General features: G+C 45.6%; 1 protein-coding gene across 1 annotated transcript in view; it reads right to left on the bottom strand.

Moving 5' to 3' along the window:
• Positions 1–14699, bottom strand: part of THADA (THADA armadillo repeat containing) — a 579731-nt gene that overhangs the window by 561320 nt on the left and 3712 nt on the right. Inside the window, exons 4-5 of the mRNA XM_044289288.1 lie at positions 11875–12005; positions 3178–3326 (exon numbers count right to left, since the gene is read on the bottom strand). Coding sequence (XP_044145223.1) covers positions 3178–3326; positions 11875–12005 — 280 coding nt within the window. The remainder of the gene's footprint in view (positions 1–3177; positions 3327–11874; positions 12006–14699) is intronic.

Raw genomic sequence — 14699 nt, 5'->3', positions numbered from 1 at the left:
TTTCATTTTTGAAGCAAAATAAAACATGTTTTAGTGTTTCCATAGTCAGAGCCATAATTTTTTCAGTTTTTGGGCGATTACCTTGGGTAGGGTATGATTTTTGCGGGATGAGATGACTGTTTTATTGGCACTATTTTGGGGTGCGTGTGACCTTATGATCGCTTGCTATTACACTTTTTGTGATTTAAGGTGACAGAAAATTGTATATTTAGCACAGTTTTTTTTTGTTTTTTTTTTACAGTGTTCATTTGAGGGGTTAGGTCATGTGATATTTTTATAGAGCCGGTCGATACGAACGCGACGATACCAAATATGTATACTTTTTTATTTTATTTATGTAAGTTTTACACAATAACAGCTTTTTTAAAACAAAAAAAATTATGTTTTAGTGTCTCCATATTCTGAGCCATAGTTTTTTTTTTTTTTTTGGGTGATTGTCTCAGGTAGAGGCAAATTTTTTGCGGGATGAGGTGACTGTTAGATTGGTACTATTTTGGTGGGCAAACGCCTTTTTTGATCACTTGCTGTTGTACTTTTTGTGATGTAAGGGGACAAAAAAATGGTTTATTTAGCACAGTTTTTATTTTTTACGGTGTTCATCTTAGGGGTTAGGTCATGTGATATGTTTATAGAGCCGGTCGATACGGACGCGGCGATACCTAATATACTTTTATACTTTTTTTTTCCCCCCTATTTTTTACCAATTATTTTTTACTTTATTTGGGGAAAATTAAGTTTTTATTTTTACTTGAAACTTATTTTTTGGGGGGGAAAACTTTATTTTTTCAACTTTTTATTTCACTTAATTTTTTTGTCCCACTTTGGGACTTGAACTTTTGGGGGTATATTCCTTTAAAATACATTCCAATACTTCTGTATTGGAATGCATTGGCTGTATGAGTAATACTGTGTGTATTACTCATACAGCTTCCGGGGCCTGTGAGATTCAGGGGGCTGGACCTCACAGGCTCGTCACCGGAAGGCAGCAAGGGCATCGAGCTGCCTTCCATGCCATCGGGTCCCCCCACAGCCCCATGGGGACCCGATGGCACCACCGCCGCACCAGGTAAAAGCCGCAAACAGCAGGTCTGAATTGACCTGCGGGTTGCGGCAATTGCCGAGACGGGGGAGGGGGGGGCACAGGACCCTAAGGGGTTAAAGGGCATCTGTCAGCAGATTTGTACCTATGACGCTGGCTGACCTGTTGCATGTGCACTTGGCAGCTGAAGGCCTCTGTGTTGGTCCCATGTTCATATGTGTCCACATTGCTGAGAAAAATAATGCTTTAATATATGCAAATGAGCCGTTAGGAGCAATAGGGGCGTTACCATTACACCTAGAGGCTCTGCTCTCTCTGCAACAGCCGCGTCCTCTGCACTTTCATTGACTTTAGGAGAACTCAAGGCCAGGTTTGACCGTCAAGTCAAATTTCCAAAACCTATTTATTATTATTGTTTTCAGGGAGAAATTCAGTTCTAAAGTGACTTTGTGGGACCTATATATATTTAACTTACTGGACTTTGCATTGGGGGTTTTGGAAGTAAGAGGATGGGGCATGATGGGGGGTTGATCTCTGTATTTGAAAGGGGTTATCTGGGAAAAGATATTGTAGATTTAGCCTCAGTATAAGTCATCAGTATCGAATCAGTAAGGGTCCAACACCTGGTCACCGTCGCAGCCTGCCATTGGCTGCTCCCCCGCGTCGGCAGAGGTTTTGATCCGAGGGACGGGGACATACAGCCCGGGGAGGGGGGATCTTTTAGATATCGGATAACCCCTCTAACATTTATCCTATGGAGGTGAAAAACATATGTGGTGGAAAAACTATTGGGTAATAGGGCTGCACGATATGAGAATTTTGTGCGATTGCGATTAGGGCCCTAAAAATTGCGATAACGATATGCGATGCAATATTTTAAGGGAATTGTGCTAGAGGTCTATTTGCTTGGATTTTCAAGGCAAAATCATACACAAATTACTGATAAAGCTGAAATGTAGTTATGCTTAACTCAGGAACTGAAATGCACAGTGTTTTTCAAAATAAAACATCTTTTACTAAAGTAAATAACATATTTGCATTACTGCAAAAGTACAAAATACTAAACTTGCCATTTTCTTAATAGCACTGCACAGAACAGATAATTAAAATAGAATAGATATAAGAACGTGTGTTCATTAAAATAAGATTTTCCAAACACTGAGCAAACAGGAAATTTTTAAAGAACACAATAGTCAGCAGCAGCAACATGAGGTAATATACCGTATTTGTTCGGCCTATAAGACGCACCTAGGTTTTTGAGGAGGAAAATAAGAAAAAAAATATTTTGAACCAAAAGGTGTGCTTTTGGTGGGTTTTGAACTAATGATGGTCTGTGGATGACACACTGTTATGGGGGGGGGGGGGGGGGACCAACCGACCTGTGGAGGGCACTGTTGTGGGGGGACCTGTGGAGGGCACTGTTGTGGGGGGACCTGTGGAGGGCACTGTTGTGGGGGGACCTGTGGAGGGCACTGTTGTGGGGGGACCTGTGGAGGGCACTACAGGGGCTGGGGGCCGGCATCTGGATTAGGAATGACAGCAGGGACCGGTGCAGTCCCTGTGTTCTAATGCACCGGCCCCGCTCACTGTTGCATACTCTTATCTAACCTAACCTATAGGCGTTGTTAAAATAAAATAATCATGTGTAATCCAGCTGTATTACTTACAATAAAATTCCGTAGGAGAGAGGAGGCAGGCCAAGAGGACGGGCAGGCGACGCGTCACTCACTACGTCACGCGCCCGTGCTGCCTGCTTTATTTATAAAGTGGGCGGCACAGATGCATGACGTAGTGACTGATGCACAGCCCGGATTATTATATTTTAACAATGCCTACAGGTTAGATAAGATTATACAACAGTGAGCGGGGCCGATGCATTAGAATACAGGGACTGCAGCGGTCCCCGCTGTCATTCCTAATCCAGATCCTCCCTCTATTGATACACCCGCCGGCCGCGCTGTGCGGCGGCAGTGTATCATTGTAGGTAATCGCAGCATTTTTGGGTCGGCCAAATCACCATATCGCATTAGTCTATTATCGCGATACGATTGCTTTGGTGATATATCGTGCAGGCTTATTGGGTAATATTTTATATCCAACATAAATTGAATAATAGCTGCGTACAGTACTACACTTACCTAGGGTGAAGCTATCCATACAAGAGGCCAGGTTGTCCACCACTTTCCTGTAACGTCCTGCATCTTCCACCGCTATGTCCTTTCTTAGGCAGCATGTAAAGGCAGAGACTGCGTCCTTTCTACACGGCTCTGATACACTGTTTAATGAGCTGCAAATCACCGGAAGCATTCAGAGTTTACACCATCACCATCTTTTCTCCAAATAAGATACTCTGTATGACATCTTTTACGATATATAGTTACAACAAGACATCCCAATAACCACAACTTTTGTTTTTTAACTTTTATTTTTAATAGAATGCACTGAAATACCAAATTTTTCAGTGCATTACTGCCAGTGCATGTGAAATGTAGTAGTATGTGTAGTACTGTGCAGTCTATAGAAAATGTCCATAAACTACAAGGCGACTTGGACACTGGGAATCACTGGGCAAACGAGGTTAAATGTGGAGAAATGTAAAGTTATGCATCTTGGTAGTAATAATATCCATGCATCATATGTCCTAGGTGATGTAGCACTGGGAGAGTCACTTATAGAGAAGGATTTGGGAGTCCTTGTAGACCGTAGATTAAATAACAGCATACAATGTGAATCAGCTGCTTCTAAGGCCACCAGGATATTGTCATGCATTAAACGAGGCATGGACTTGTGGGGCAGGGATGTAATATTACCACTTTAGGGCCAGTTCACACTGAGTTTTTCGGGGCTAACTTTTCTGCCTCAAAATCGGCTCCAAAAAAATGTCTCAAAACAGTACCCAATTCATTTGAAGCAGCACTTTTTTATTTTTTACATGTGTAAAAAAGAAGCATGGAAAAAAAAAAGTAGGATGACCCATCTTGGGGCTGAATCAGCACTGAACGCCCGTTGAAAGGAATAGGAAGCAAAAAAATGAAAAAAAAAAAAAAAAGGGTCCATGTAAGTCCATGAGTTTCTTGCATGTTTCCTGCACTTCTTTAGCACTGATCTGTGTCAAAAACCTCAAGCTGAAAATGGCGCTTTGTATTGAAGTGAACACCTACTGGTTAAAAAATAAAATGCATCAAAAACCACATGAAAAAACGTGGTTTTTAAAATCAGTCATGTGACCTGGCAATTACAAAGCTTTGTTGCGGCCTCTCTAGAATGTTCAGTTCTGGGCACAAATCCATAGAAAGGATGCCCTAGAGCTGGAAAAAGTACATAGGAGAGCGACTAAACTGATAAGGGGCCTGGAGGGTCTTCGTTATGGGGAAATTTTAATAGGGGAGACATGATTAAAGAGGTTATCCAGGTAAAAATAATGATAACCTATCCTCAGGATAGGTCATCATTATCACATCGGTGGGGGTCTGAGTCCCAGCATCCTCACCGATCAGCTGTATCAGTGAACCGCTGCGCTCCTCAGAAGGTTCTGCCCTCCACTGTAGAGCAGCTGTGCTTGGTATTGCGGCTCAGTCCCAGACTTGGATGGGGCTGAGCTGAGACTAGGCCATGTGACCGATGTACAGTGACATGGCCTAGAAAAACCTCAATTAGACTTACCGGTAATTCCGTTTCCTTGAATCCACCATGACGGCCCACATTGAGATTGACCCTTGACCTCTGTAGGGGCAGGAACACAGAGTTTAAGAACCCCCCACCCCTCCACCTCCTCAGTGCTTTACAATTACCCGAATTGTTTTTTATATATATATTTTTTTTTTTTGGGAAGGGAAATAGTATGGGCCGTCATGGTGGATTCAAGGAAACGGAATTACCGGTAAGTCTAATTGCGTTTTTTCCATTTCATCCACCATGACGGCCCACATTGAGATATATCAGATAACTAAGAGGGTAGGGATATCGCCTGTAAAACCCTCCGGCCGAAAAAAGCTTCATTCGAATCCGGAAGATTAAGACGATAATGTTTTACAAAGGTATCAGCGCTTGACCAGGTTGCGGCTTTGCAGATCTGGTCCAGCGAGACTCCTCCTTTCTCAGCCCAAGAGGAGGCAGTGGCCCTAGTAGAGTGGGCCTTAACATTATCAGGACTGGGTTTGTTCTGAATCCTGTAACAGCATTCAATGGTGGATTTGATCTATCTGGCTATGGAAGACCTAGCTAGTTTCTTTCCCTTTTTTTTCCCTGAAAACTGAATAAGGAGATTGTTATCAATCCTAAAATCTTTGGTAGAATCCAGGTAATGGATAACTGTATCCCTGACATCTAAGAGATGTAAATTATCACTATACCCTGAAAACTCGGATTTAGGGATAGAGGGTAGGAAGATCTCCTGTTCTCGATGAAAAGAGGAGACTACTTTAGGGAGAAAACCTGGATCGAGAGTTAGACGGATGTGATCTTTGCTGATCTGGAGGTAGGGTTCTCTACAAGAAAGGGCCTGGATCTCTCCAATACGTCTGGCTGAGGTGATTGCAATCAGAAAGGCAGTCTTCAGGGAAAGGTGTTTTAAAGAGATTTCTGATTAATGGTACAAAGGGAGGTTTTGCTAGGCCCTCTAGGACGATGTTAAGGTCCCAAGTAGGAGCTCTGGATTTCAGAGAGGGTCTCAATCTTGAAACCGCTCTAAAGAACCTCCTGATCCATCTGTGATTAGCTAGGCTGCAGTCGTAGAAAGAGCTGAGAGCAGAAACTTGGACTTTCAGAGTACTAGGTCTTAGGCCTAATTCCAAGCCACACTGTAGAAAGTCCAAGATCCTATTGATGGGAGGAGAGGTGGTGTCTGGGCGCTCAACTCCTAACCAAGAACAGTATCTCTTCCAGATCTTTAGATAGATGGCGGAAGTCACCTTTTTCCTACTAGCCCTTAGGGTAAGTATCACCTTTTCCGAAAGACCCCTGCTTCTCAACGTCTCGCTCTCAGGATGGCAGCTTGAATATCCCGGGGTCTGGATGAAGAAGAGGGCCCTGGACTAGAATGTCCCTCTGGAAAGGGATCTCCCACGGATCTTCCAGCGATAGCTGTTTTAAAGTGGAGAACCAACTCCTCTTTGGCCATAGAGGGGCTATTAGGATAAGAGTAGTTGGTTCCCCTAGGAGCTTCTGGATGACCTGGGGTAGAAGAGGTATTGGGGGGAAGGCGTAGGCCAGTTTCCAATTCCAGTGTATTGACAGGGCATCGATTGCCCAGGGTCTGTCCTCTAGGTTTAGGGAGCAGAAGCATTCCACCTGCGCATTTTTTCTGGAGGCGAATAGGTCTACCTCCGGACGGCCCCATCTTTCCGAGATCTTCTGGAAGATATCCCTGTTCAGAGACCATTCTCCTGGATCTATTGTCTCTCTGCTCAGGAAGTCTGCTATCGTGTTTTCGCAGCCCCTTAGGTGGATGGCGGAGAGAGATAAAACGTTCTCTTCTGCCCAGGAGAAGATTCTTCTTGCTATCGCACCCAGAGGCCGTGACCTTGTCCCTCCTTGGTGTCGCAGATAAGCCACCGTTGTGGTATTGTCGGACATTATTCTTAGGTGTCGCCCTTTTAAAAGACTCTCTCCATTTAACGCCTCCAGGACCGCGTACAGCTCTCTGTAGTTTGAGGATCTGACTCTTATCTCGGCTGGCCAGGAGCCCTGCAGAAGATGATCTATCTTTGCTCCCCAGCCTCCGAGGCTTGCGTCCGTGATTACCTGAACGGCCGGGATGGTTCTGCCACTGTAGGCCTCCGAGCAGTCTTCTTCTTTCTTTCCACCAATCTAGGTCTGTTTTTACGGCCTGCGCAATCCGGAAAGTCCTGTCTAGACTTACTTGCTTCCCGTCCCAAATACCTAAGATCCAACTCTGGATCACCCTTGTGTGGCTTTGGCACCATGCAACCGAGGGAATGCAGGCGGTTAGGCTTCCCAGGAGACTCATGGCTTTTCGGATGGAGCAACTGCGAGTCCTCTGGAACGCTCGGATCTTTTCTGTCAGCGTAGTGGCCTTGTCCCGAGGGAGGAAAGTTTTCAACAGGGATGAGTCCAGTTCCACACCCAGGAACCTTATTCTCCTGGATGGGATTAGGGTGGATTTTTTTAGATTTATGATCCAGCCGAGATTTTTTAAGAATTCCGAGAATCTTTGGGTTGCCAGAAGGTTTTCGGATTCTGTCTTGCCCAGAATTAAGAAGTCGTCGAGATATGGGATGATTGTAACTCCTTCCCGACGAAGGTAGGCCACCATCTCTACTACGACTTTTGTGAAGACCCTGGGAGCCGAGGAGATACCGAAGGGAAGGGCCACATATTGAAAGTGATAGATCGATCCGTCCGGACCCTTTAGAGCGAATTTTAGATATTTCTGGGAGAGATGATGAATAGGGACATGGTAGTAAGCGTCCTTTAGATCGATTGACGACATGAACACCCCTTTCTGGATCAGGGGGATTGTGGATGGGATGGTTTCCATCCTGAACCTCCTGTATAGAATAGACCTGTTTAGGGGTTTAAGGTTTATTATAGTGCGAAAGGATTGGTCTGGTTTTTTTTACTAAAAAGAGGCTGGAATAAAACCCTCTCCTTTCCTCTGGGATAGGGACCTTTTGAATCACCCCTAGATCTAAGAGGTCCTGGACACCCTGCCAAATTTTTGGAAGTTCTGATCTGCGCTGGGGTGAGATGCAGAATCTTCTTGGGGGGACTGATGTGAATTCTATCTTGTAGCCCTGAGAGATTACATTTAGAACCCATTTTGAGGTTACCCGTTTCCAGGAAGATAGAAAACCCATCAGTCGCCCCCCTACTCTGGTGTCACTGCTGTTTATTTTGTCTATTCTGGGGATTGAGGATGAAGCCTCTTCCTCTCCCTCCTTTTGGATAGCTCCATCGGCCGGTTTTCCCTTTCCCCCTGTAGGATCTCTGCTGAGGCTGGAATTGACAAAAGGGCTTCTTTTTTGATTCTTTGTCCTCTGGGAACCCCTTCTTCTTGTCTGCTGCCCCTTCTAGGATCTTATCCAGAGTGGGACCGAAGACAAATTCCCCCGAAAAGGGGATTGAACAAAGCTTGGCCTTGGATGCCTTGTCCCCAGACCAGGCCTTCATCCATAATGCCCGTCGGGCTGCATTAGAAAGAGCCGCATCCTTGGCTGAGAAACGGATGGACTCTGCTGAAGCATCGGCCAGAAATGCTGTGGCGGAGCGGAGAAGAGGGAGCGAATCCCTGATCTCCTCTCTTGGAGTCTTATTTTTTAGATGTTCGTCCAACTCTCCTAGCCATATATACATTGCTCTGGCAACGGAGGTAGCAGCAATGTTAGTTTTGACCCCGAACATAGCTGACTCCCAGGATTTTTTTAGGAGCCCATCTGCCTTTCTATCCATAGGATCGCCCAACTGTGAGGAGTCTTCAAAGGGTAGGGCGGTCTTCTTTACTACCTTGGCCACCTGTAAATCCACTTTAGGGGTCTGATTGTAAAGTTTGCTTTCAGCCGGGTCAAAGCAGAGTCTGTTTCTGAACTCTTTGGGAACGCCTACTCTTTTCTCCGGGTCTGACCACTCTTCCATTATCATCTCTTTTATATTCTCATTGATGGGAAAAACTATAGAAGATTTAGATCTAAGACCCCCAAACATTTCATCCTGTACCGTACGGGGTTTAGGGGTATCCTCGATTCCCATTGTGGATCTGACTGCTCTCAGCAGCTCCTCTATTTGGTCAGCGGAGAAAAAATATTTTTTATCCTCGTCCAGAATTTCCCCGTCAGACAAGGGTTCCTCATTAGGAAATTGTCTGGATGAGGCGGAGGCCACTTCAACGTCTTCACCATCAGAAGAGGAGATAGCGGACAATTTGCGTTTCTTAGAGGGGTTGGGGGTACTAGCGGGGGCAGACAAGGTGGCTAAAGAAGACTTAATTTCGTCCGCAATAAAGGACTTCATCTCAGAGAGTATATCTGGTTGTTCTTCCTTCCAAATTTCCGTTGTGCAAGATTTGCACAACCTTTTTTTGTAGTTCTCAGGGAGACGCTTGGAACAAGCGCAGCATTTTAAGAGCTTAGATTTTGACTTTGACTCCTTGCTGCCCTGGAGTGAGGAAGCAACCAGATATGCCACAATTAGTATTTCAAGACAAGAATCTGAAATATACACCCCCCAGAAGGGGACTCACGGTACTGGCGGCAGTAGGATCAGGGCCTTCCTGGCGGGGAGCAGGTGTCTCAGACATCGCGGTGCAGCAGGCGAGGGGCCGGAGGAAACCGCGGTCTTTTCCTTTTTCAAAGATCCCGTCGTCAGACGTCATCTAGCTGCGCCCTGGTGACGGCAAGAGCCGGCGCCGCACCAGCCTATTAGAGGATACGTGCGACGTCCGGCCTGCCTCCTGAAGCGCTCAATGCGCCGCACCCGCTCCCCCTGCCGGTCACAAGCGCTCGGCACGCCTCCAGAAGGAAGGGACGCCGAGCGCAGCGCGCGCCAGTGAAGCCGGCACCCCCGACTGCTTCCCCAAGGAGGGAAGGAAGTACAAGAGGTATGGGGAGGACCGCAGGCCTCGGCATAGGCCAAGACGAGGGTCCTTGATGCTCCAAGCTGGCCAGCCTTAGCCCATGCCGCGGGAGGCCAGCTGGAGAACCTGCAAAGAAATAAAGATGCTATCCTCCTTAAGGAGGATCCTCTCCACGTGTTGGCCCCTGTAGGGGCAGGAAAGCAAAGCACTGAGGAGGTGGAGGGGTGGGGGGTTCTTAAACTCTATGTGTTCCTGCCCCTACAGAGGTCAAGGGTCAATCTCAATGTGGGCCGTCATGGTGGATGAAATGGAAAGAGCTGATCCCGGGTGTCAGACACCCGCTGGTCTGATATTGGTGACCAATTCAGAGGCTAGGTCATCAATATAGATTCCCGGATAACCCCTTTAACCTTTACAAATATATAAATGTGCAGTACATAAGTTATGGTGAAAAGCTGTTCTATGTAAAATCCCCTCAAAAGACAATGGGGCACTGCCTCCGACTGGAGAAGAAAAAGTTCAGTCTCCAGAGGCGAAGAGGTTTCTTTATCATAACTACTGTGAATCTGTGGAAGAGTCTAGGACAGTGGTGGCGAACCTATGGGACGGGTGCCAGAGGTGGCACTCAGAGCCCTCTCTGTGGGCACCCGCACCCTGAAAAAATCTATGGTGTATCAATATGCCTTAGACATTTCCTGCCATTCATCAGCGCAGGGCGCACTATGAACGGCACAAGCAGAGCACTGAATGTAGGCAGGCTATTATAGCTAAATGATAATGAACATGGAAGATATACTATATTGGACCGCAGTATTCAGGTTAAATTGCCGTGTCGGCACTTTGCGATAAATATGTGGGTTTTGGGCTGCAATTTGGGCACTCGGTCTCTAAAAGGTTCACCATCACTGGTCTAGGACGTGGTCACTGCAGGAACAGATAACGGCTTCAAAGAAGACTAAAGGTCCCTTTACATGGACCGATGATCTGGTAGATTATTGAGGAGGACCATTTGGTCTGTGTAAAAGGTACCGGCGTTCATGTCATTCTGCCAGCACCAAAATTCATCATTACTGTGCAGCATGTAAATACAGCCCTCATCTCCGCTGATGATCAGGCAGTTAATGGGAGCGTCTGCTTCGTTCCCGGTAATCTGCCAGATCATCAGTCCATGTAAAATGACCTTTAGATGATTTCTTGGTACGGAGTAACATTGATGTTTATGTAAATGAGTTGAATTCTGTTCTCCCATTCCTTCCCAATCCCTTGGGTAGAGCTGATGAACGTATGTCTTTAGCCAATCGCACTATGTGACTATGAAGCTGTAAGGACATACCACCTTCGATATGTCCTAAAAAATATTAACATAGGACACATGTGGGGCCTTATAGGGGTATTCCGGTTGTTTGAAGTTATAATAGTAAAAGCCCGGACAACTCCTTTAATCATTCTAGTGCTAAGCAGTTTCTATTTGGTACTGACTGGGAACATACTAGAGAAGACGTTAGACGGTACTATTTGTGCAGGTGCCTACCCAGTGGCCTCACGTGGTGTTTTTACTATGGCTCTTTCTGTATGTATTGTGAAATTATAGCATAATTAACCACAATATAAATGTCACGTTTGAACTGACAAAGAGGACCTGCCAGCTCCCCTGATCGTATTAGTAACTACTGATATTTCCCACAGCACAGAGGAGCATCTTTTCTTAGAACTCTCCTTTGTTCTGTCACTGTTATTCCTCCTTGAAACATCAGAATAAATTAAAGGGAACCTGTCACCGGGATTTTGTGTATAGAGCCGAGCACATGGGTTGCTAGATGGCCGCTAGCACATCCGCAATATCCAGTCCCCATAGCTCTGTGTGCTTTTATTGTGTAAAAATCCCGATTTTATACATATGCAAATTAACCTGAGATGAGTCCTGTCCCTGACTCATCTCACGTACAGGACTCATCTCAGGTTAATTTGCATATGTATCAAATCATTTTTTTTCCACAGTAAAAGCACACAGAGCTATGGGGACTGGGTATTGTGGATGTGCTAGCGGCCATCTAGCAACCCATGTCCTCAGCTCTATACACAAAATCCCGGTGACAGGTTCCCCTTAACAATTAGGTACTATTATTCACCCTGTCAGTGAGGCGTGATTCTACAGTATGGAGCAGTCTAATATGTGTTATTAATCATAGAAGGGTAGTGACACCTGTTAACCGTGGTATAGAAGAAAATCTGTTTAGCAGAAGACCATAGAAGGGTGATGACCAGAAAGAGTCTTTACACAGGATGGATGACTGGGCTATGTTACCTCGCCAAAACCTTTTTCAGTGGATTCTTAGCGCCAACTGTGAAGTACATTTCGGCCAACACATCCATGCAGCAGCGGAGAGCTTCTGTACCCGAGGAACCAGGGGGCAGGTTTTCTAAGATGGGCACGACCTTAAACAGAAAATAATTGATATAAAAAACTATCCAAAAATGATTTTCATACCTGCTGTATCAAATCCAATGCAACAGCACAAAATACATGATCACAAAACATATCACCTAATTGCTATACTCACTATATAAATTAAAGCGAGGTTCTCAGTAAAGACATTTTGATCAAAAATATTTGTGCCCATCCACCACGGCAAGGTGATCTCTCTCAGACAAGAATCTATGGTAAGTGCTACCTTTTCTGATGCCAGCTGGCCTCCAATAAATTAAGGGCAAACAGACCCCACATGCAGTATGTACTAGACCCACTCTGTACTGAACTTTACCTAAACCTGCTGTATGACTGAGCATGGTAAGTTCGGTGTGGGTATAACACCCCGCACCCCCACAAATCAGCCATTACATTGTAACAGCGATACTAAACAGTTCTGTCCATTGTGCAGTGCACGGAGCCGGTAACTGCAGATCTGCTCCTATTCATATCAATGGGAGAAGCTCTGCAGTTACCAGCTATCGGCTACACAACGGACAGAGGGGTGCAGTTTTGGAGACTGAGCTACAATAGCTAATCGTGGTGGGTACGATGAGTCTGTAGATCCTATACGGCAGATAGGAAATCAATATCAAAACCCTGGACAACCCCTTTAAAGCAGAGCTGTCATGTAAAATCCTGTCATATGCAGGGTCAGAATTTGAAATTACAAAAAACAAACGGGTAATGCGCTCCAAGCAGGGATAGTTGTGTGGCTGGGGTGACTCCCAGGGAAGTCAGTGGCTGCCATATAGGTGCTCGACCCCCAACACACAATGCATACTAGGTTCAATATCGTAGGAAGCCAATTTGTATATTTTTGGAGTGTGGGAGGAAACCAGTGTACCCAGAGGAAACCTGTACAAACTACTTACATTCAAAGGTAAAATCCCATGAAAATAATCCATACTAAATGGGAAACACTGGGTAAATGTGACATGGAAAAGGACTTAGAAATATGATTGACAGTAAACTTAAAGAGGACCTTTCACCTGGAAAAACACTGTGAACTAAGTATCATGACATATATAGCGGCGCCCAGGGATCTCACTGCACTTACTATTATCCCTGGGCGCCGCTGCGTTCTCCCGTTATGTCCTCCGGTATCTTTGCTCAGTAGGTTATAGTAGGCGGAGACTTAGGACTCTAGGTTATACTATAACCTACTGAGCGAAGATACCGGAGAACATAACAGGAGAACGGAGCGGCGCCCAGGGATAATAGTAAGTGCAGTGAGATCCCCGGGCGCCGCTGTATATGTCAGGATACTTAGTTCACAATGTTTTTCCAGGTGAAAGGTCCTCTTTAAAGCCAGTCTGTCACCAAGTGTTCATGTTCTGCTTACGTAGCGTTCTTGCACACACATGATTACAACAGTACTTTTGTTGCTCACCAGCAGAGGATAGCGAGCCGCGGCATTAACCAACGCATGCACTGCACATGTCTGTGCCCATAGTGGCAGAGCACTGCCCATGCCTGGGCACGACAGTAAAGTGTGCAGGTTAGAACTGGAGCGGATGATGTAAGATCATTACAGGGTGGGCTAGAGGACACCATGGGGAGGGATTGTGCGTGCAGATCACCGAGGGCCCTGGGTACTTGCCTGCCCTCATTTGCATAACTTACTAAACTTGTATTTTCAAGCTTACTAGATGGGACAAAAACAACAAAGGTACTGTTATAATAGTTAGTGTGTGTGCGCACGAACATAATATAAGCAGTCCATGAAAACTTGGTGACAGCCTCCCTTTAAACGGGTTCTCCCATCTCAGACATTGCTGGCACACCGCTAGGATATGCCACCAATGTCAGATAGGTGCGGGTCTCACGTCTGGGACTCGCTATTATCTCTGGAACAAAGCCCCAAAGTGAATGGAAAGCAGCCACCCATGTCCAGTCACCCTCCGTAGCTGAGAGCTGGCTTGGCCATTTCGAGGGTAGTGAATAGAGAGGTGGCTGTGCCCGCGCACTCGTCTTGCACATCTTTGCCACTTTCAAAAAAAAAAGCCAATCGTGCACTGTATTTTCGGAGCTCCAATAGAAATGAATGAAGAGCAACAGCACACTCTTTCACTTCGGGGCCCCGGCATATCCTTGAGATATCTCACCAATGTCTGATATGATACAACCCCTTTAACTGTAGCAACCAGTGTCAGGCAGCTGCTGCAAAGGCTGATATAATGGGGTGTATCAAAAGGGGCACAGACGTACATGATGAGAACATAGTTCTTCCACTATTGCGTACAGTTCTGGGCTCCTGCGCACAAGAAAAATATAGCAGACCCCCTTCAGTGGGTTCAAAGGCAAGAACTAAAGTAATAACTGGGATGGGGCAACTACAGTACCCTGAAGGTTTATCAAAATTAGGGTTATTCACTTTACAAAAAAAGACGACTGAGGGGATATCTAATTACTATGTATAAATATATCAGGGGTCAGTACAGAGATCTATCCCATCATCTATTTATCCCCAGGACTGTGACTGTGACGAGGGGACATCCTCTGCGTCTGGAGGAAAGAAGGTTTGTACACAAACATAGAAGAGGATTCTTTACGGTAAGAGCAGTGAGACTATGGAACTCTCTGCCTGAGGAGGTGGTGATGGTGAGTACAATAAAGGAATTCAAGAGGGGCCTGGATGTATTTCTGGAGTGTAATAATAT

The sequence above is a fragment of the Bufo gargarizans genome, chromosome 4, assembly GCF_014858855.1.
Source record: "Bufo gargarizans isolate SCDJY-AF-19 chromosome 4, ASM1485885v1, whole genome shotgun sequence".
In the NCBI taxonomy this organism is placed as follows: Eukaryota; Metazoa; Chordata; class Amphibia; order Anura; family Bufonidae; genus Bufo; species Bufo gargarizans.
Note: the sequence above shows the minus strand (reverse complement) of the source record. Positions and strands in the feature narration are given on the sequence as shown.